The sequence below is a fragment of the Perca fluviatilis genome, unplaced genomic scaffold (assembly GCF_010015445.1).
Source record: "Perca fluviatilis unplaced genomic scaffold, GENO_Pfluv_1.0 PFLUV_unplaced_scaf_1, whole genome shotgun sequence".
Lineage (NCBI taxonomy): Eukaryota > Metazoa > Chordata > Actinopteri > Perciformes > Percidae > Perca > Perca fluviatilis.
Window position 1 is genome coordinate 628286 of NW_024375502.1, and position 20801 is coordinate 649086.

Genomic DNA, 20801 nt, shown 5'->3' on the forward strand with positions numbered 1-20801 from the left:
TTGAAGAATCTAAAATATATAATATGTGTTCATTCATAGTTTTGATGCCTTCAGTGAGAATCTACAATGTAAATAGTCATGAAAATAAAAGAAAACGCATTTGAATGAGAAGGTGTGTCCAAACTTTTGGCCTGTACTGTAGTTCCATCCAATGAGACTTGTTCCAGTTTGCTGGATGTTCACAACTCACCTCAATCTTCTTAACATTTCAATTTCCCTTTTCATTGCAATTCGCTCCTTCTGCCATTCAAGTCTCTCCATCAATACTCTCTCTTCCATTTCAAGTAGCCTCTCCTCCATTTCTACTCGACTCTCCCTTACAGGTCTTTTTTTTCAAAGTAGTGGTATCTCCATGGACCGGTGACTCTTCATGGACACACAGCTGCGTTCAGGTTCAGGTTCAGCAGGGTCTGGTCTCTGATGGTTCCTGTTAGACAGAGAGGAAGACCACTTTTTAATCTTCAGAACTAGAAGCTGCTTTACAGACCTGTCCATTAAATCAACTATCCATTAGTCCAGTGTTTTCCAACCTTTTTTGAGCCACGGCACATTTTTTACATAAAAAAAATCCTGCGGCACACCACCAACAATTATTTTTACAAAATGACACATTGTAGCCTGATTAGATCAGAATCTGCATTTTTCCTTTTTAAAAATGTATCCATCGCTTTTGCAGGCTTACATCGATGATCTCGGCCCTATTGCTTATATCCTGTCACTGCGTGATGCACACTAAAGATGGCACAGGGCTCCAGACTAACTTTTTTCACTAGGAGCACAGTGGCCCCCCAACTGAAAATTTTAGGGGTAAATCAACATGCTAACCAAATATTATTATTTCTACTAATTTCCACTGTATTACTAATAAATACTTTGATAATAGATGCAGAAATTACAATGTGCTGTTTCAAATTCAGTCACTTTTGAAGATGCAACATAGAAGGTAAACTGACGACCCCATCACTGTCATGACAGTAAAAAAAATATATACAGTACTTTTTTTTTTATAATTGTATTTGTATATTATTTTAGTAGTTTTATTTTCATCATGACCGTTTTTAACTGCTGTTTAATGTTTCATGTAAAGCTCTTTGAATAGTCACATTATTTTGATTCATAAATTCGTTACAGGATACAATTTTGACGATTTTTGAACGTGTACAGGTCACGCTTTTCGAACCTGCTCTGGGGGATGCAACAACGGGGAAATGAGGCGCCACACACCGGCCACAACAACGGGACGGGACGCCACTCGCGGGACGCCACTCGCACACAACAACGGGGAAATGAAACGCCACAACAACGGGACTGTTGTGGTTAAGAAAAAAGAAGAACGGGGAAAGGAACCGTCACACGCTGGACACGCTGACAAAGGAACTGCAACACGCGATCCCTGGTCTCCGGGGTGAAAGTCCTGTTTTCTATGTTTTCTGACCCATCCACCACCCCGACCAACCTCCCTACGCAGACTTTCGCCTTATCAACTACTCGCTCCCGTCAGCGTTCTGGGATCACGAAATATGCTTCCCATTAAAATGCATTGCTTTCAATTTCGTAATCGCCACACGAAAAAAAATGCTTTTACGCAGTGGCGTAACGAGCCAACACCGGGCCCCTAACAGGATTATCAGGGTGGGCCCCATTACTACTACAGCACGTGATGATGGCGCAATGTCTGTAAAATGAGAATACCGGAGGCCTTATACTCTTTTAGCCGGAGCTCTCGTTTATTTTAAACACTTGCCGTTAGTCGGTATATTTCCACACGCCTCGCGATAACCTTCAAGACTATAGCGAGATCTCACTCATTCACTGAGTTACCGTAAAACCCCTAGTAATGAACAGGCACATAATACATCATTATATGACATCTCCCCCTTTTTTTTCTAATAACATCAACATTAATTAAAACGGAAATTACCGTGACAACCCTTGCCACTTTAGGCACAAAAACCAAAACATACTGGTCTCTAAACAGTGTGTTCCTGCTAAATAGTGGTACTGTTATTTATAACTGTTCCTTAACTCAAAATTACCACATTAATTTCAGTAACCAGAATTTACTGTAAACAACATTATCAACATTAGTGGCAACATTCATTCTCCCACTGTCCCTAAACCCCTCCTAGACCGTCACTTGTCTACAGGTTAAGCCTGGTGACTGGTTTGCAAACTCGTCCCGACCTGGTCACAGTCTGATTGGGAACAGGGTTTAAGGATGCTGCCTCCCTCTGACTGACCGGAGCAGTCTCTAACACGGTAGCACTATCAGAGTGGGTGCCTGTCTCTGTCACCTCACAGGGCACTGCTGATGTCGGCTGCAGAACTGGCTTAGGTTGAAGGTGGCGGCGATTCCGCCGCAGCACAGCTCCCTGTTGCGTCTTGATGACGAATGATCTTGGGGTGCTGCTGTTACTCAAAATCACTGCAGGTGAAGACCACAACTTTTCGTGATCCAACTTGGAGAATACAACATCTCCTGGCTGCAGGGCAGGCAAGGGTCTGGCTCCATGGCGGCGATTGAAGTAGTGGGCCTGTTTTGCTTTTTCTTGCCTGTCCTTTTCTTTCACAGCTGCTAAACTAGGCCATTTTGGGGGAAAGATTCTTCTCCAAAGAGGGGTAGTGTTGGCCTTACCTCCCCATAAGCAATTCGGCTGGACTAAAGGCCTGTGGTGGAGCAGGGGTGGACCTATAGCTCATTAGAGCCCATCACAGGATCTTCCTTTTTGAGGATTTTCTTAGCGATCTGCACAGCTCTCTCTGCGTGTCCATTGCCTTGCGGGTTGTTGGGGCTAGAAGTGCAATGTTTGAAGTCTAGCTGCCTGGCTAATTCTTGGAACTCTGCACTAGAGAACTGGGGACCATTATCACTTACTACTTCGTCAGGAATGCCAAACCTTGCAAAGACTGTTTTAGCTTTTGGATGACTTGTCCAGCAGTCGTCGAGGTCAGATGCAAAACCTCGATGAATCTGGAGTAGTAATCTGAAATCACCAGGTAGTTTTGCGTTCCTGCTCACAGAGATCAATTGCAACTCTCTCCAGGGTCGCTCAGGCAGTGGTGTGGAGATGAGAGGTTGTTGTTGTTGTGTTCGTTTTAGCTCACCACACCGCTGGCATGATGTCACAAGTTTGTTTATCTCTGAAGAGAGTCCAGGCCACCACACAGATGAGGATGCTCTCTCTCTGCATTTAATCAGGCCCTGGTGTCCTTCATGGATTTTGAGAAGAATCTCACCTCTCATTGACTTAGGCACAATGATCCTGCTTCCTCTTAGAAGCAGCCCGTTGTATTCAGACAACTCTGATTTAACTTGGACATAAGCTCTTGCATCCATAGCCACTTTGCTTATGTGTTCAGGCCATCCTCTCCTTACGAGCGTCATGACCGACAGCAGTTCTTTGTCAGCTGCTGTTGCTGTTCTGATTTCTTCCATTTTGCTAGTAGATGCAGGAATCCCTTCCACCACACTTGCCACGTAGCACGCCACGTCATTGTGTGTGTCGGTCTCTACACCTGTGCTGGCCAGTGGGCTGCGTGACAGCGTGTCAGCAACAATGAGGGTTTTCCCTGGAGCATACTCCGCAACTGGGTTGAATCTCATGAGCCTCATTAGCAGACGCTGGCAACGCAGAGGTACGTTGTCCAGGCTGCGGCTGTTGATGAGGGGTACGAGCGGCTTGTGATCCATTACAAGTTTGAACCGCTCTAGTCCATTTAGGTATCTGTCAAACTTTTCGCACGCCCAAACGCCCGCCAGAGCTTCCTTTTCAATCTGGGCGTAGCGGGTTTCAGCATCGGTGAGACGTCTGGAGCAATATGCTACAGGTTTCCACTGCTCCCCATGGAGTTGTAGTAGCACACCTCCTAGTCCATAACTGCTTGCATCAGCCGATACAGCAGTCGGTTTAGTCACGTCGTAGTAGGGAAGTACTGGTGCAGTTGTTAACAGTTCTTTAATGTGTTCAAATGCTGTTTCTTGAGCATGACTCCAGTTCCATGTATTTTTGTTCTTCAGGAGTTCATACAGCGGTTGTCCCACAGTTGAGAGATTGGGGATGTATCTACCCAAGTAGTTAACCATTCCCAGTATCCTCTTTAACTCCTGCACATCTGCTGGTGGTGACAGCTGGCGGATGGCCTCCACCTTGTCTGGGTCAGGCCGGATTCCAGACCTATCGATGAGGTGGCCGACGAACCGCAGCTGACTCTGCTTGATGGAGCACTTTTCTCGGTTGAGCTTTAGACCAGCTGACTCGATGCGTTGCATCACCTTCTCCAGTCTGTTGTCATGTTCTGCTTCAGTGGCACCATACACGAGAATATCATCCATGAAGACCTCAACACCCTCCAATCCTTGAAGAGTCTCCATCATTTTCCTTTGAAAGATTTCCGGTCGCCTGGTTATACGCAAACGGTAGCCGCGAAGTGGAAGTGTCCAAACGGTGATGAAGGTAGTGAGCTTACAGCTATCCGGGTGGAGTGGTATCTGGAAGAAGCCGCTTGCGGCGTCGAGTGACGAGAAGATGGTGGCTCCGCTTAGTTTTGCGGTTATCTCCTCTGTAGTAGGCAAGATGTACTGTTCTCTCTTAACAGCCTCGTTCAGCCTTTTGAGATCAACGCAGATGCGAGCTTTACCTGTGCTCTTCTTCAGGACTGGCACCATGGGTGCACACCAGTCCGTAGGTTGTGTCACTTGCTCAATGATGCCATTTCTCCTCATCCTCTGTAGCTCCTCTTTTACCTTCTCCAGCATCGGGAGGGTACGGCGCCCGTGCAGTATAGACAGCATATGGTTGAGCATTGTCTTTAAGCTGTATTTGTACTGGCTCAGTCTTTAATGTCCCATGCTCCCCATAAGCGTGTGCATGACCTTGACTGCTCACGGTTTCGTCCACTCTCCTCACCAGCTTCATTTCAACAGAAAGTGGCCTGCTGAGTAGGTTGTTTACTGCAATGTCCACGAATGACATATGCTTGGAGTGGGTAGTTCTTTCCCTTATGTGTTACAGTGCTCTGGATTTGTCCAAGGCACTTCAGCTCCCCCTGGGCTATCCAGTGGCATATCGGCAGGCTCCAGTGGACTTTTTGGAGTGCAGTGAGTTGTAAGTCTGCTCACAGATGATGCTTACATCGGCCCCAGTGTCAATTTTAAACTGGGCCGGCGTAGAGCCCACCTGCAACTCCACAGTCCAATGCTTAGCTGAGCCATCGGCTTTACTTACAGCTCCAAGAAAATAAGGTTGCAACTTTTGTGGTTGCTCTGTGACCTCACTCACTGTTTTTTTACTCCTACACACTCTGCTCCAATGTCCAACTTTGTTGCATGTGTTACATGTGGACTTTCTAGCGGGGCAGTTTTCATCTTTACTATGCCTGACTTTTCCACATTTCCCACATTGTCCAATATTTCCCCTTATAGGCTTACCATAGCGTTTCGTGAATTTGTTGTGCTTGTTTGTGATTTCGTTTATCATCCCAGCTGCCTCTCCCTGCATGCTGACTTGTGAAGCCACCTCTTCAGACTGCCTGACCGTCTCCACGGTCACCGCCAGCGTCAAGTCCTTAGTTAACTGCAGCTTACGTGAGACATCTTTGTCCAATATCCCGACGACGATCCTGTCGCGGATATTTTCTTCTCTCGTTGCGCCGAAGTCACAATGGTCGGAAAGCTCGTACAGAGCTCTGATAAAAGTCTCCGCTTTCTCTCCCGCCCTCTGTACGCGCTGGTGGAACAGTGCTCGTTCGTGAATAACATTCCGTCTTGGCACGAAATATTCATCGAACTTTGCTAGCACACAGTCAAAGTCATCTCCGCTGCCTTCCTCCTCAAAGGCAAACGATCTGTAGATGTTTTCCGACTCGTTTCCCATGGAGTATATGAGGCTGCTCGCCTATATAAGAGATGAGATGACTGACAATTTCAGGAGTAGCCTACACGCACCACAACAACAAAAACACTGGTGACGGTTCACCATAACACATGAAAAAACACACAAGGGCAGTCCTTCCAGGATTTCGCAGCCTATTTTTGAGATTGTTGTGGCCCAAAATGCCCGATTTTACGGGAGCTTTTGTAAAAAAAAAAAAAAAGTTGCAATGTCTTTTGTATGTTTGTGCAATGAAGTTGCAGAAGACAGTGAAAGTTGCAAAAAAAGTTGCAATATTTTTGTATAGTTCTTTAAAAATAGAAATGAAACTTGTTTTGGGGAGAATAATAATTATTACTATTAATTAATTACTCTGGGCTGAGATTTCCTAGGAACCTTACCAAAAAGGCTCAGGATGCTGAAAATGTTGGTATAATATCAAAATGGCTGGTAGATTTAAGACAAAACATAATAATTTATCGAATTAATCAAATATGAACATATATGTCACTGTCAGTGGTTTGTTGATCTTTATATTGTTAGTTAATTTCCTATCCTGGCCACACACACACACACACACACACACACACACACACACACACACACACACACACACACATACGTTTTGATAAAGTACTTATTGGACTTTAACTTATCATTGCACTTACATGACCTAAATTGAGGACAGCTACTTTAAAGTAGCTGTCCTCAATTTAGGTCATCCTGTAGGTCTCATCTCCGGTTTTTCATGCATCCACCGTGTGTGATTGTGTGTGTGTGTGTTGTATTGTGTGTGTGCGCGCGTCAGTCACGGGTGAAATGGAGCAGCAGCCCCGCCCGCTGCGTACATTGATGTTAAAATGTCTACAGGTTGGCAGGACGGTCTGAAGTGTTTTGACGGTCTTTCGCTGTACGTTTGGTTGGTAAATGTGAGTTGTTTGAGTCACACACCTCTCGTCTTCATAACAGAAACAAGGAAATGAATTGTACCCGTTCTCACTCCCGCTTGGTCAGTGGCTTCACGTGGGACTGCTGTCGCGAGTAATGAAAATGCGATAGGGGGCCCCGGCTGTCAATCAATATCTTCCAGTGATGCAGGCCCCTGATTGGTCCGGGCACGTAAGCACCGCTTACCCTGCTTACCGATAGTTACGCGCCTGCTTTTGCTTAAGCTGTCCATGACTTAATAGATTCAATAACGTAACTATATAACGACGGTCTTTCGCTGTACGTTTGGTTGGTAAATGTGAGATGTTCGAGTCACACACGTCTCGTCTTCATAACAGAAACAAGGAAATTAATTTGACATGTTCTCACTCCCGCTTGGTGGCTGTTCTCTCATTGCTGACACGTGCTCAGACGCTGACTGAAATAGAGAGGAGAAATCGTGTGGCGTGCCTCCATCAGTGATAAAGTCTGCCAGGCTGGGGAACATGTTGCTGTACCCTCGACTGATGCGGTCAAGTTTTTGTGTGAAGGCGTCCACTCTGTCTGCAAGGAGCAGAATCAGGGAGGGGGGCTTTTTACAAGTTTTTGTTCCTTTTTTAAGGTTTTTGTCGCCTTTTGGAATAATGTTTGACTTTCTTTCCGATATTTTTGACTTTCTTTACGATATTTTAGCCCAAACTCCACAGAGGCAGCCCGGTTGGTAACTTAAATTCATCAGAGCCAGCTGTAAATGACGATTGCATTTTATTGGACAATTCTGTTGTATAATGACAATAAAGCTGAACCTTGAACCTTTTATCAGAAACAGTAGAGTTGTGTTGTGTCTCACTTTACTCTGATGGAGACGACCGTTTGTTTTCTGACAGCTGGATAAAAGAAATAAAGATCAGCTGTTTGATTCCAGTAAATCACCAACATGGAGATTTATCTTCAACACAAGAGTCGTCCAAACTTTCTCAGGAAATAAGAAGTGAAGTAGAAACATTATATTTAACATTACAGAGCCAGAAACTAACCCTGAAGAGACCAAAGACTAACGTGTTGTTAAAGTATCAAACAGCAACTTACAGTTTCTTCAAACGGTCCAAAGAGTTGCTGAAGAAGAGTTGATGAAGAAGAGTTGATGAAGAAGAGTGTTACTCTCCACCTGGAGAGAAATCTCTGACACAGGTGAGCTGTTTCCTGGAATGAGTCCCAGCTCCACCTGTCAGGAAGCAGGCAGGAAGGGCTGCAACAGGAGCAGATTTTCACAATAAAATGAGATTTGGACTAATGGAGCCAAGACTGAGAATCAATCTCACTTTTCTGTCCTGTCAGTGTTTGTTCTAGGTTTTGTAGAAGACTGATGTCCAAATATTCAGTGGTGGGGAGTTTATGGTTTGTCTTTCAAGAAAAGGTTACATTTGTCAATAAAAAAATATGTAATTTTGCATAATGTTGAACTGTTATTATTACCATGTGTGTCCTAAACGTTGGACAAGCTAGATCAGAAGATAAACAAATAATCAGAAAGAATAAAGTCAAACTTAAAGCTAAAGAAGTCTGACTACAATCATAAAATCTGAGAAAAGTTTAGTTTTGATGCTCACATTGACTTCACATTAATTCAGTTAGGTGGTACCTAAAACGGCTCCAATGGTAGAGAAACCCTGCCTGAGACGTTAAAAACAATGACATTAAAGACACTTCTCCTCCTCCACACATCACTGCAACAGTAACAGAGGCATTTAGGTCACTACATTTTATTCTGAAAGGTCCCAGAGGAAACAGTAGAGTCCTGTTGTGTCTGACTTTACGCTGGTGGAGACGACGATGTGTTTTCTGACAGCAGGAGAAAGGCTCAGACCCCCATCTTCAAACTCAGCTTCATTTAGATCTCAACTACACAGCTGTAAAGTTTCCTGACTGCAGCCTCACGGTTGGGACAGACAGACGTAGAAACACCTGGCAAAGGATTTAAAACCTCCTCTGTAGTAGTTCATGTTACAACATGGAGATTTATCTTCAACACAAGAGTCATCTAAACTTCCTCAGGAAATAAGAAGTGAAATAGAAACATTATGTGAGGCGCTGCCGCTACAGGTGTGGTTACGCGCACGGTAGCCGGCACGCTGCTGATGACGGCATAAGGGAGCGTCAAACTCAGCTGGAGGGTAATGTTTGTTGGACACCGATTACCTGGCAGCGTGGAGCAGTTTCTTCCTCTTGGGTACTCAGGTTTTATCAATGGGGCACAGTGTTAAGACTTATGCCACTGTTTTGAGGTGATTACAAGTTCTCACCTGTATCGCCAACTAGGACAACTTATTGTGAATTGAATAAAATCCTCGCTTACTGTTGAAACGGTTTGTGGGCATTTATCTTTATATAACCTGCACACGCATTACATTTGGCGCTGTGAGCAGGGTCATCAATTGTTGGCTGGTGGGATACAGTGTTGTGTGGTATTTGTAGAAACAGTGGCATAGGGGAAGGCATTGGCCAGATCAGCGGGACGCTTGCTGTCGGCTTTCCTTAGTGGGCTCCGCCTTCGTGCAGGATTTGGAGGACGAGGTTCAGGCGTTAAAGGAGAGGCTGTCAAGTGAAAAGGCAGAGATGGACAGATGCGGCGTGCAAGAATGAACATTTGGCTGCACAGCTGCATGAGACTATAAAACCTGATATGCAAACCAGTGATTCACCTGTTGAAGCGTCTGCTGCACCATCCTCCTTCTCTGTACCCTCCCCATCTTCTTTGGAGATTGTGTATTTGCCAAAGGAGAGAAGAATTGTGATGTTTTCGGGCAAGCCTGGTTCATTAGCTTTTAGTGATTGGATTGATGAGCTAGAGAACTCGGTCAGTTATCATAGGTATAAAGACAAAGAGAAAGCGGCTTATATTTATGATCATTTGGAAGGAGAGGCTCAGCAGGAGATCAAGCATTCTGTAACAGAGGTGAGGAGAAATCCCGAGTTAATGTTAGCGGTGCTGGAGGAGGCCTATGGTCGCCCACCTTCTTTGGTTAGAGCACAAAAACGTTTCTTTGACAGGAAACAGAGGGAGGGGGAGGGGTTGAGAGAGTATTCCCATTCTTTACTCGCCCTTGCGGCAGAGGTGAGCCGCTGTAAGGGGTTGATCAATTGTGTGGAGAGGAGTCCATTAAACATCAGTTTGCAGAAAATGTAGAGATGTAACGTTACGCTAGAGCTTAAAAGCTGCTACGTCCGGGATTCGTCCCTTAGCATGAAGAAATTATGTTGGGAGGCTATCCTGTTGGCGGGATGATGTTAGGGGGAGAGCTGCATATACCTGTGAAGCGTCAGCAGAGTGTTCCGCTGTAGGGGCTGTGGGTCGGCCGGACCCCATAGTACTGGAGCTGAGGGAGGCTATGAGGAGACAGGATGAAAAAATGGAGGCTCTAGCCAAAGAAGTAGCACAGCTTCAGGTACAGATGGGGGGGAGGCCTCGGGCCATAAGACAGAGCCCAGGTTGCCGCGCAGGTAGACCTTTTTGTTTTCGGTGCCAGGGTGTGGGGCATCTAGCTAGGATGTGTAGGGGATGCCAGCACCAATAGTTAGCGCTGAGGGTAGGGGGCTGTTAGTGCAGCAGTAGGAGGAGAGGTTAACCAGGGACAGCAGGGGAAACTTTCTCCCTCTGTAGTGGAGAGCCAAACTACGGAAGGGGAGGCAAATGGGCTCAGAGGAGGTACTGGGTGATCATGCCGAGTTAGCCGAGGCACTGGTGGGTCCGGTTCCTGTAATACAGGCTGTGGTGGGTGGGGTACCATTAGCCTGTTTGTGGGATACGGGGTCTAATGTGTCAGTGCTCACTGAAAGTTTCTTTCAGCAACATTTCTCGGAGATGGATGAGGCTGCTCTGAAGGCTTGTGGGTGGCTTAGTTTGAAAGGGGCTCATGGGACACAGTTACCATATGTGGGGTATTTGAGACTCAATGTGGAAATTGCAGGGGTGGTGTACCCCCAGTGTGGGCTCCTGGTAGTGAAAGACTCCCCTGATGAGGTCACACGGGAAAGAAGGAGAATGGTGCCGGGCATAATTGGGATGAATATAATAAAGAAATGCAAAGAGTGTTCTTCCTGTCCCCCTGGTCTTTCATGTACTCCACCTTCATCTGTTACTACGGGGGGGGTTTGCTAAAGTGTTAGCCTCTTCAACTGTTGTAGTACCTGCCGGGTCGATGTGCCTTGTTTCAGCCTCGGGATTTCAGGGTAATTGCCCCCATGGTCAATCAGTAGTAGTAGAAGCATTAGAAGTTGAGGAAGGGTTGCTACCCCATAACTTGCTAGTGTCTACCTCATATGTGTGGATGCAGGGAGGAGAGCTGATAGTCCCTGTTGTTAATGTTGGCCATACAGATGTATGCTTAGAACCACGCACCCGCCTGGCCCGTATAAGTGTAGCAGATGTAGTGGCTGGGGGTGTAAGTCCAGTGACATTTCAGGAGGTAGGGCCGCAGGAGGTGGAAGTGTCTGTCCATATGCAAGAGGCCACCTTGGTGCAGCCTTCGGCAGAGTCACCTAGGTTTCCTTTTGAATTCAGTAGTGCTTATTTGGATGAACATCAGTTAGCCCAGGTGAGGGAGTTGCTGGAGGAGAATGCTGATGTATTTGCTAGAAGTGATAGTGAGTTGGGCTGCACCGAGGTTATACAGCATGAGATTCCACTGTTAGATAATGCCCCAGTTAAACAGCGCTATCGCAGACTTCCCCCAAGTCAGTATGAGGAGGTTAAGGCACATATAATGCAGCTTTTACAGCAGGGAGTGATTAGGGAGAGTTGCAGCCCTTACTCCTCGCCTCTGAAGGACGAAGGAAGAAGGACTTTGAAGGACGGGACTTTGAGGATGTGTGTAGACTACCGGCAACTCAACACCAAGACCCGGAAGGATGCGTACCCTCTGCCCAGGATTGAAGAGTCATTGGATGCACTGGGAGGTGCCCAGTGTTCGTTTCGCTGCGACTTGGCGGCGGTTACAACCAGGTGGTGGTAGCAGAGAATGACCGGCAGAAGACTGCATTTTGCACACCATTCGGCTTGTTTGAATTTAATCGAATGCCGTTTGGTCTTTGCAATGCACCTGGGACCTTTCAGCGACTCATGGAGCCCGGATATTTGGTGACGGATCATTTCCAGTCTTTGTTGCTGTACCTGGATGACGTGGTGGTGTTTTCCACATCGTTAGTCAGCACCCTGACTACGCCTGCGGATGGTGCTCTCCAGGTTTTGGGAGACGCGGCCTGAAGGTGAAGTGGAGCAAATGTTCGCTGTTCCAACCTGAGGTGCCATTTTTGGGCCATGTTATCTTGGCCGAGGTGTAACAACGATCCAGAGAAAATTCGAGGCGGTGGCCGAGTGGAGGTGCCCTGCTAATTTTGCAGAGCCTTGTCTTTCCTGGGCTGCGGGATATTACCGGAGGTTTGTGGAAAACTTTACGTAGTGCCGCCCCTCTCCACGCTCTCTCGGCTATGGGTTCCCTACAAGGGCCTGAGGCCAGGTCTAGTGGGGTCCCCTTTAAGCAGTTGTGGAGTTTGGAATGTGAGAGTGCGTTCCATGTACTAAAAAGGTGGCTCACCTCAGCTCCGGTGCTGGCCTATGCGGATTTCAACGCCTTTCTATGTGGAGATTGACGCTAGCATCAAGGGTTGGGGGGCCGGTTTTGTCGCAGGATGGGGAGGGGGCCGGAGGCGGTGGCCTATGCAAGCCGAGGGTTGCGGCTCTGAAGAGGAATATGGATAACTACAGTGCTATGAAATTGGAGCTCTGGCCCTTAGTGGGCGTTACAGATAAGTTCCATGACTATCTGCTGGGACGGCGATTCACTGTTTTCACGGACAATAATCCACTGAGTCATCTGGCGACCGCCAGGTTGGGGAGCCGTGGAGCAAAAGGTGGGTGGCGGAGCCTAGCTCAGTTTGATTTTTGAGCTGCGCTACCGCCTGGGGAAAACAGAATGCAACGCTGATGGGTTGTCAAGGCAGTATGTGAAGGACGATGGCCCAGGGGTTTGTCAAACCACTCGAGCAGGTGAAAACTACCTTTGGCAGCCGGGGTAGGAGGCCAGTTCACAGCTGCAATGAATACTATGGGGGCCTCATCAAGCTTCCCAATGTATTCTAGTGACTTTTGGCTTCCACTGCACCTTTGTGTAATAGTGGTGTGAAATGTTTGGTGAAAAGTATTTGACTGAAATCCCTTCATGAAAGAGGGAACTCTCTATCCAGACACATTCAGCTCTGGGTCTCATGAAAAACTGAGACAACCGTTGGAAAATGGACATTGTGTAAAATTGTTGTCAGTTATTAATTAAAGTTGAGAATTGAGACAATTAATCTAATTTGATAATTATATTTGGGAACAAATGATGATGGTGTTAATTGACAATTGATTATTTCTATATTTGTATTTTAGTGAAATGAAGTTAGTTGTTAATATATTAATACCATATTGTTGGTAGAAACTTGAGGCTATCTGTAGCTTATTGATTTTGTTGAGACGCTTTATCCCAGGGACCATAGCAATCTAATTGGCTATTTATGATGGTTACAATGACTACAAATGAAATCAAGGTATTTGACCTGAAAATGTCCTTAAAGTAAAGAATATTTTCTTTTGTTTTTGCCTTTTAAAAGGTGATCAATCTAACTTACTACTACTGCTAGCTACAATCTTCTACTACTAATACTACTGCTAGCTACAATCTTTATACTACTACTACTACTATTAACTACAATCTTCTACTACTACACTACTACTGCTACTAAAATATTCTACTGCTATTAATAATCCCTCTGCTGCTTGTACCTACAAATTAGGTGAGATTTCCCTTGCGTCCTTCAGTCCTTGAAGAGGCCTTTGTCAAGTTTGGGCAAAGAGCTGAAGTGTGAACCATACATAACTTGACAAGTACTATCCTACAAGAATTAAATCACCTTTGAATAACCTCACCATGACACTAGGACATTACTGTGTGGAATAACGTGATTTAACACCTAGAGACACCTACTACACTACTGCAGAGACATGAACACACGCTGACTGAAGCATCACTTTCACACAGTATGACAGGATGCTGCATCACATGTAGTCAAAATAAATGGAATTACCAAAGAAACCAAAACAAACCCACAACAACTGGGGCCTGTTGCACAAAACCAGGATAAGGGATTAAGCCGGGATATTCAAGTTATCCTGGATGAATTTAGCTTTGACTTGGTTGCACAAAAGCAGGTTGAATTAAACCGAGCCAAGTAACCATGGAGATGTATTCTTTGCAGCTAGCCTGCTCCAGAGCAGGCTAACAGCCAGGCTAAGATTAATCCCTTCTCATGTGTTAAATCAGCTGCCGCTTTGATCCCAAAGAAACGTGTTTAACAGTTATTTCGTTGTCTTCTAAATGTGTTCTGCTTTATTTTTATTAACATACATTACCTGTCACTATTGCTGTCACAAGGTTTGATTTAAATCCTGCTATTGCAGTTCTTTACATGGTAAAAATATGGTTGCACTGGCACCGGAGAATTAGCCCCGTGCAACGTGGAGAGGCGGGGGAGGCAGGGGGATCCTCCCACACCGTGCATCGGACTAAAGGAGACTTTTAGCGTCAATAACGACAACAACGGCACCTGACCAAACGTCCGTATTTTACCAGATGGGAGTGGGAATGTGTTGGAATGCCACAAAGCTTCTTAATCTTTTTATTTTGGTGCTGTCACTTGTCATCTTCGAGCTTGGGAGTGAGAATAAAAACATGAATAATAACAGGCTAAATTGTTTTAGCCTGTTAGTAGTAGTAGTATTAGTAGTTTTTGTCCAGTCATGTTTGTTCTGTATGAACATTGGGCCTCATTCAACAACCGTTCTTACGAAGAAATGTGTTCTTAAACCCTTCTTACGCACTTTTTAAGAAGATTCTGGCATTCACTAATGTTTTCTTAACTTGGATTTGTTCTTAGCTAAGAACAAAATCTACCAACACTGAAAAGCACTCTTTCGCACATTTGAGTGATGACAATTTGCTCCAAATAATTGGTTACTGCATTTTATTCAATTCTACAGTCGTACCAATGATTGTATTGTACTGTAATGTATTTCTGATCATTTGTTGAAAAAAAATCATATTATGCAAAAAAACACTAACACTGCAATTTACATCAGCAATTAAACTGATTAAATCCCGTTATTTGGTGATTCATCGCGCTATTTATAGAGCCAAAATGCAGCGGTAGAATGTAACAAAGTACACATTTTTCGTTACTGTACTTAAGTAGCCTACATTTTTCACGTATCTGTACTTTACTTTTACAACTTGCCGTTATATTTTGCAGCAATTATCTATACTTTCTACTCCACTACATTTCTAACGTTCCGTTACATTTTCTGATCAGTTTGTCCCCTGCCAAAACGTCTTCCTGACCGTCACACGTTTGTCTCACCAGTGAAGTTTGGTTGCCATAGATACTGTATATATGGGGGTGAAGTTTGGTTGCCATAGATACTGTATATAACGGGCACCGCTGATCCAAGCCGGCTCCGGTGCTCCAGAGCCCGGGCACAGCGCTGCTGACCCTCAGTAGTACAGCCTCCGGTAAAAGTGAAAATGAAAATGTTTGTTTATTATTATTCCCGTTTTGAAATCATTTGCCATCTATTTCTCTCCACAGCGTCGTTTACTCCTCCGCCAGGCTGCGTAAGACTCGTTCATATCTTATTTATTTGAATGGACCTCTTCACATCTCCCCATGTCTGCGCTGTTTCACACACTTTATTTGCTTACTTACATGGTTAAAGAAAGTCTTTAAATACATCCCTGAATAAAACCAACCGCATTACGATTCTAACAACATAGGCCCTATTTCTACCTTGTTTGTGGTAGTGGACATCTTCTACTTTTACTAAAGTAAATATGTCTCTGGTTATTTGTCTTTTACTTAAGTACTGAGATTCAGTACTTCCTCCACCACTGCAATGTACAAGTCATCTGCAGCTCCGACAACTATCTCAGCGCTTCCCAGGAGGTGCACAGGAAGTGTCATGTCCTTATATGGGAATTTTTGGGGCGTTTTCTTATGCTAATTAGGAACAACTGGCACGCGCTTTACGAAGATGTGGGATTCATCAATCCTAAGAACACAGGTGCAAACAATTCTGCTGTTTAAGAACACGTCATGAATCTGGCGTAGACTTTTCTTAGAAACTTTCTTAAGAAAATATTTAAGAGAAAACTTATATTGGTGAAAAAGATATTGGTGAATGAGGCTCATTATTTGTAGAAAGATATTTAGAATTAGTCATAGCTTATAGAGATTGGTGCATATGGTTGTAAAACATATTTTCCCATTTTGATTAAGGGTTGGAAATTAATTTCCTGAGGAACATTAATCCCTCTGCTCACTTTTAAGGCAAAGTAGGCTAAATAATACATTTTATTTATATAGTGCTTTACAGGCGACTCAAAGACACTTTACAGTAAAACCAGCACATTTAGCACATAAAAACAGATACAGCAATAAAACCAACACTTAAAACAAGCATATTAAAAACAATTAAAACAGAGTGTACAACTTTGTAAAATTGTGGAGTGACTAGTAAGTAAATCTTTTTAAATCCTTACGCATTCAGTCGGTCCGCTATTGTCTGTCGGGCTTTTTCTCTCAGTCTGATAACAACAGCCGTAATTCCCCTTTTGCATATTATATGCTTCACCTCCTCGTAATTTTCCATTAGAAGCTGCTGCTCAGCGGTTGAAACCTATGCCGCACGGGTCTTCTCCATTTCTGCATCAGTAAATCTGTGATCGATACCGTGGTCTATTTAAGAAAGCCGTGAACGTGCACTTATCCAAGCTATGTACACCTGGCTTGACATAGCTTCACCTTTTTATCCTGGCTCGGCAAACGTGCAACCAATTAAGCCGCGATGAGTGGATCACAGTAAGTTAAGCTACGCCTTTTCAGTTATCCTGGATTTCTTAATTCTACTTTTATGCAACAGGTCCCTGGTCATATTTACTCATACGGTGACCATCAAGCAACAAAAACACAAATAACACAATCCGCGATCAACAGGCCTCCCCACAAACTCCAGGCAAGCAGCGGGGGCTTAACACACAAAGGCACATCGGCCACTGACACTGCTCAAATCTTTAACGCCTAAAGCAAGCAGTAATAGCTATGAAATAATTTCACTCAAAAGCCATTAAACTTACCAAAAGCTGCTCATTATGTGAAGAAAAAGTACATCCACCTTTCTTTCATTAACTTTACATCTAAAAATTTAAACAAACTTGCGTATGCAATATATGAAATGAAATTGATAAATATATATTTATTTATTTTAGAGATGAATATATAGGCCTTTAATTATAAAAATATAATCATCTCTTGGCCAGCAGAGAAAGCCTTGCTGGCCCTGACGGCCCACCTCTGATCTACAGATCGAGTCATAACAATGAATATTCTGATTGATAGTGGATGGCTTGTGGGTGAAATAACGTATAAATAAGGAGGAAAATATAACTGAACATAGCAGAGAGCAGAACAGACTAGGTGATTATTTACACATTGTTATTAGATGAGTGTCTCATAGAAAAAAAAGGTATGCATAGTGCGAACAGGATTACACTGCAACACTATCATTTACAGAGACCCAACAATTCCCCCAAGAGCAAGCATTTGGTGCAACAGTGGACCATTCTCTGTAGAGAAACATCAACATTACATCACTCTCACACACATAATATTCGAACTAGGAAAGAGCGTTTTGAGGGACTTTTTGAATTTAAAGTCGGTACTCTCTCAGCACAAGAGGAACTTTGTACAATAATTGGACCACACGTCAGTGTACATATCTTATCGATCACATGAGCCACGCAGCACCGGCAACTGACATTGTAAACCTCTAGCTAGCCTCTAGCTGGACCTTTCTGTCGAGTTGAAACTGACTTGATCCCGGGAAAGAGGGAAAAACAGGTTGTTTCTTAAAACCACGGACAGTGCCTTTAACATACAGAGATGTTTCCAAACTACATAAATTATTAACAAAAGGGAGTTATCATTTTAGATCTTTTAGAGATGTTCTCCTTTAAAACTTCCTACACAAATATCTCCTTTTTGGTTCATCAGTGATTGTACCTGAGAGTGTCCAGTCTCCAGAGAGGATTCTTCAGTCCCGCTGACAATAGCTTCACTCCTGAGTCTCCTGGATGATTGTAGCTCAGGTCCAGCTCTCTCAGATGGGAGGGGTTGGAGCTCAGAGCTGAGACCAGTGAAGAACAGCCTTCCTCTGTGATCAGACAGCCTGACATACTGCAAACACACAGAACAGCACACAGGAACCCTCTGTCAACACGGGGAGCTTGCTGTCCAGATATATTTTGGTCCAGATTAAGAATAAATACTTAAAATAATCTGTGCTGCTGTGGTTTTTAATTATTTAACAACAAAAGTAAACAATGAAAAATCCTAGTCTAGAAATTAATAATTACATAATTAAAAACTACTGCCCAAGTTTATCATATAAACAGACACAAAGCTACATGTTAGTTGTTTTGTCAACTAAAGTTAATCGGAGTTTAAATGGTCATCAGTTGAATGGGTTAATGAATCCTGACCTGAGAGTCTCCAGTGTACAGTGTGGACTCCTCAGTCCATCAGAGATCAGCCTCACTCCTGAATCCTGCAGCTCGTTGTTACTCAGGTCAATCTCTCTCAGACTAGAGGACTGGGAACTGAGAACTGAGGACAGAGCTTCACAGCTTCTCTCTGACAGATTACAGCCACTCAACCTAAAAACGATATTCAGACAGTCCATTTAATAATTTATACATTAAGAAACAAAAGAGCTTAGGTAGCAGTCTTTTTTTTAATAAAAGGTTGAATAACCTGATTATTTCCAGTGTGCAGTGTGGACTATTCAGTCCATCAGAGATCAGCCTCACTCCTGAATCCTGCAGTTTGTTGCTACTCAGGTCCAGCTCTCTCAGACTAGAGGACTGGGAGCTGAGAACTGAGGACAGAGCTTCACAGCTTCTCTCTGACAGGTTACAGCCACTCAGTCTGGAGAGACAACAGGAAGTAAAAAAGTTAGTCCTATTGAAAGATATCAGAGTATTTATTGATGAATAAATCCCACTTACAGAGCTTTTTTGGAGGCTTTGACCACTGGCAGCAGCCTCAGAAGAGCCTCTTCTGAAGCAGAGTATTTCTTCAGGTCAAACACGTCCAGATCTTCTTCTGATGACAGTAAGATGAAGACCAGAGCTGACCACTGAGCAGGAGACAGTTTATCTGTGGAGAGACTTCCTGAACTCAGGGACTGTTGGATCTCCTCCACTAGAGAACGATCATTCAGTTCATTCAGACAGTGGAACAGATTGATGCTTCTCTCTGCAGACAGATTCTCACTGATCTTCTCCTTGATGTACTTGACTATTTCCTGATTCGTCTTTGAGCTACTTCCTGTCTGTGTCAGCATGCCTCGTAGGAGACTCTGATTGGTCTGCAGTGAAAGACCCAGGAGGAAGCGGAGGAACAAGTCCAGGTGTCCATTTGGACTCTGTAAGGCCTCGTCCACAGCACTCTGGTAGAACTGTGTTGATGTTGTTTGTTTTCCTGACAGCAAGTTGACTCCAGAGTTGGTGAAGGTCAGATGGACATGAAGAGCAGCCAGAAACTCCTGAACACTAAGATGGATGAAGCTGAACACCTTGTCCTGGTACAGTCCTCTCTCCTCTTTAAAGATCTGTGTGAACACTCCTGAGTACACTGAGGCTGCTCTGATATCGATGCCACACTCTTTCAGGTCTGATTCATAGAAGATCAGGTTGCCTTTCTGCAGCTGCTCAAAAGCCAGTTTTCCCAGAGACTCGATCATCTTCCTGCTCTCTGGACTCCAGTGTGGATCTGTCTCAGCTCCTCCATCATACTTGATGTTCTTCACTTTGGACTGAACCACCAGGAAGTGGATGTACATCTCAGTCAGGGTCTTGGGCAGCTCTCCTCCCTCTCTGGTCTTCAACACATCCTCCAGAACTGTAGCAGTGATCCAGCAGAAGACTGGGATGTGGCACATGATGTGGAGGCTTCGTGATTTCTTGATGTGGGAGATGATTCTGCTGGCCTGCTCCTCATCTCTGAATCTCTTCCTGAAGTACTCCTCCTTCTGAGGATCAGTGAACCCTCTGACCTCTGTCACCATGTCAACACACCCAGGAGGGATCTGATTGGCTGCTGCAGGTCGTGTGGTTATCCAGAGGCGAGCAGAGGGAAGCAGATTCCCCCTGATGAGATTTGTCAGCAGCACACCCACTAAGGTGGACTCTCTTACATCAGTCAGGATCTCAGTGTTGATGAAGTCCAGAGGAAGTCGACACTCATCCAGACCATCAAAGATGAAGACAACCTGGAACTCTTCAAACCTGCAGATTCCTGCTTCTTTGGTTTCACTAAAGAAGTAATCAACAAGTTCTACCAAGCTGTACTTTCTCTCTTTCAGCACATTCAGCTCTCTGAAGGTGAATGGAAATGTGAACTGGATGTCCTGGTTAGCTTTGTCTTCAGCCCAGTCCAGAGTGAACTTCTGTGTTAAGACTGTTTTCCCGATGCCAGCCACTCCCTTTGTCAGCACTGTTCTGATTGGTTCATCTCTTCCAGGTAAGGCTTTAAAGATGTCTTTACATATGATTGTTGTTTCTGGTCTGTCTGGTTTCCTGGATGCTTTTTCAATCTGTCTGACCTCATGTTCAGCATTAACCTCTGCAGTCCCTCCCTTTGTGATGTAGATCTCTGTGAACATCTGATTCAGAAGGGTTGGGTTTCCTGCTTTAGCAATCCCCTCAAACACACACTGGAACTTCTTGTTTAGTTTAGATTTGAGTTTACGCTTACAAACTCCAGCTGAACTTCCTGAATGAATACAGAACAATGAAGATCAGTAAGTGATTTATAATGAAACATGAACATACTTTGACCCATCTCTGGAGATAG

General features: G+C 44.3%; 4 protein-coding genes across 4 annotated transcripts in view; 1 reads left to right on the forward strand and 3 right to left on the reverse strand.

The window, feature by feature from the left end:
- Positions 1-8858, reverse strand: part of LOC120554978 (NLR family CARD domain-containing protein 3-like) — a 32641-nt gene extending 23783 nt beyond the window's left edge. Inside the window, exons 1-3 of the mRNA XM_039793825.1 lie at positions 8408-8858; positions 7887-8046; positions 191-427 (exon numbers count right to left, since the gene is read on the reverse strand). Of these exons, the coding sequence (XP_039649759.1) occupies positions 191-300 (110 nt within the window). The 5' untranslated portion in view covers positions 301-427; positions 7887-8046; positions 8408-8858. The remainder of the gene's footprint in view (positions 1-190; positions 428-7886; positions 8047-8407) is intronic.
- LOC120554977 (NLR family CARD domain-containing protein 3-like) overlaps positions 1-20801 on the forward strand; it is a 291821-nt gene that overhangs the window by 137280 nt on the left and 133740 nt on the right.
- Positions 16722-18642, reverse strand: LOC120554986 (ribonuclease inhibitor-like). Its single transcript, XM_039793829.1, has 2 exons — positions 18428-18642; positions 16722-18122 (listed from the first exon to the last, which is right to left on the reverse strand). The coding sequence occupies exons 1-2, from the start codon at positions 18625-18627 to the stop codon at positions 17936-17938; spliced, it is 387 nt and encodes a 128-aa protein (XP_039649763.1). The 5' UTR covers positions 18628-18642; the 3' UTR covers positions 16722-17935.
- LOC120554982 (protein NLRC3-like) overlaps positions 18903-20801 on the reverse strand; it is a 232517-nt gene continuing 230618 nt past the window's right edge. The window contains exon 7 of the mRNA XM_039793826.1: positions 18903-20711. Within this exon, the coding sequence (XP_039649760.1) occupies positions 18949-20711 (1763 nt within the window). The 3' untranslated portion in view covers positions 18903-18948. The remainder of the gene's footprint in view (positions 20712-20801) is intronic.

What these genes read in the sequence shown, in the direction of transcription:
- LOC120554986 (XM_039793829.1), bottom strand. Translation starts at nt 18,627, where the DNA reads ATGGACTGTCTGAATATCGTTTTTAGGTTGAGTGGCTGTAATCTGTCA. An exon ending in TGTACACTGGAGACTCTCAG is followed by an intron (nt 18,123 to 18,427) that starts GTCAGGATTCAT and finishes GTGTGTTTGCAG; the next exon opens with TATGTCAGGCTGTCTGATCA.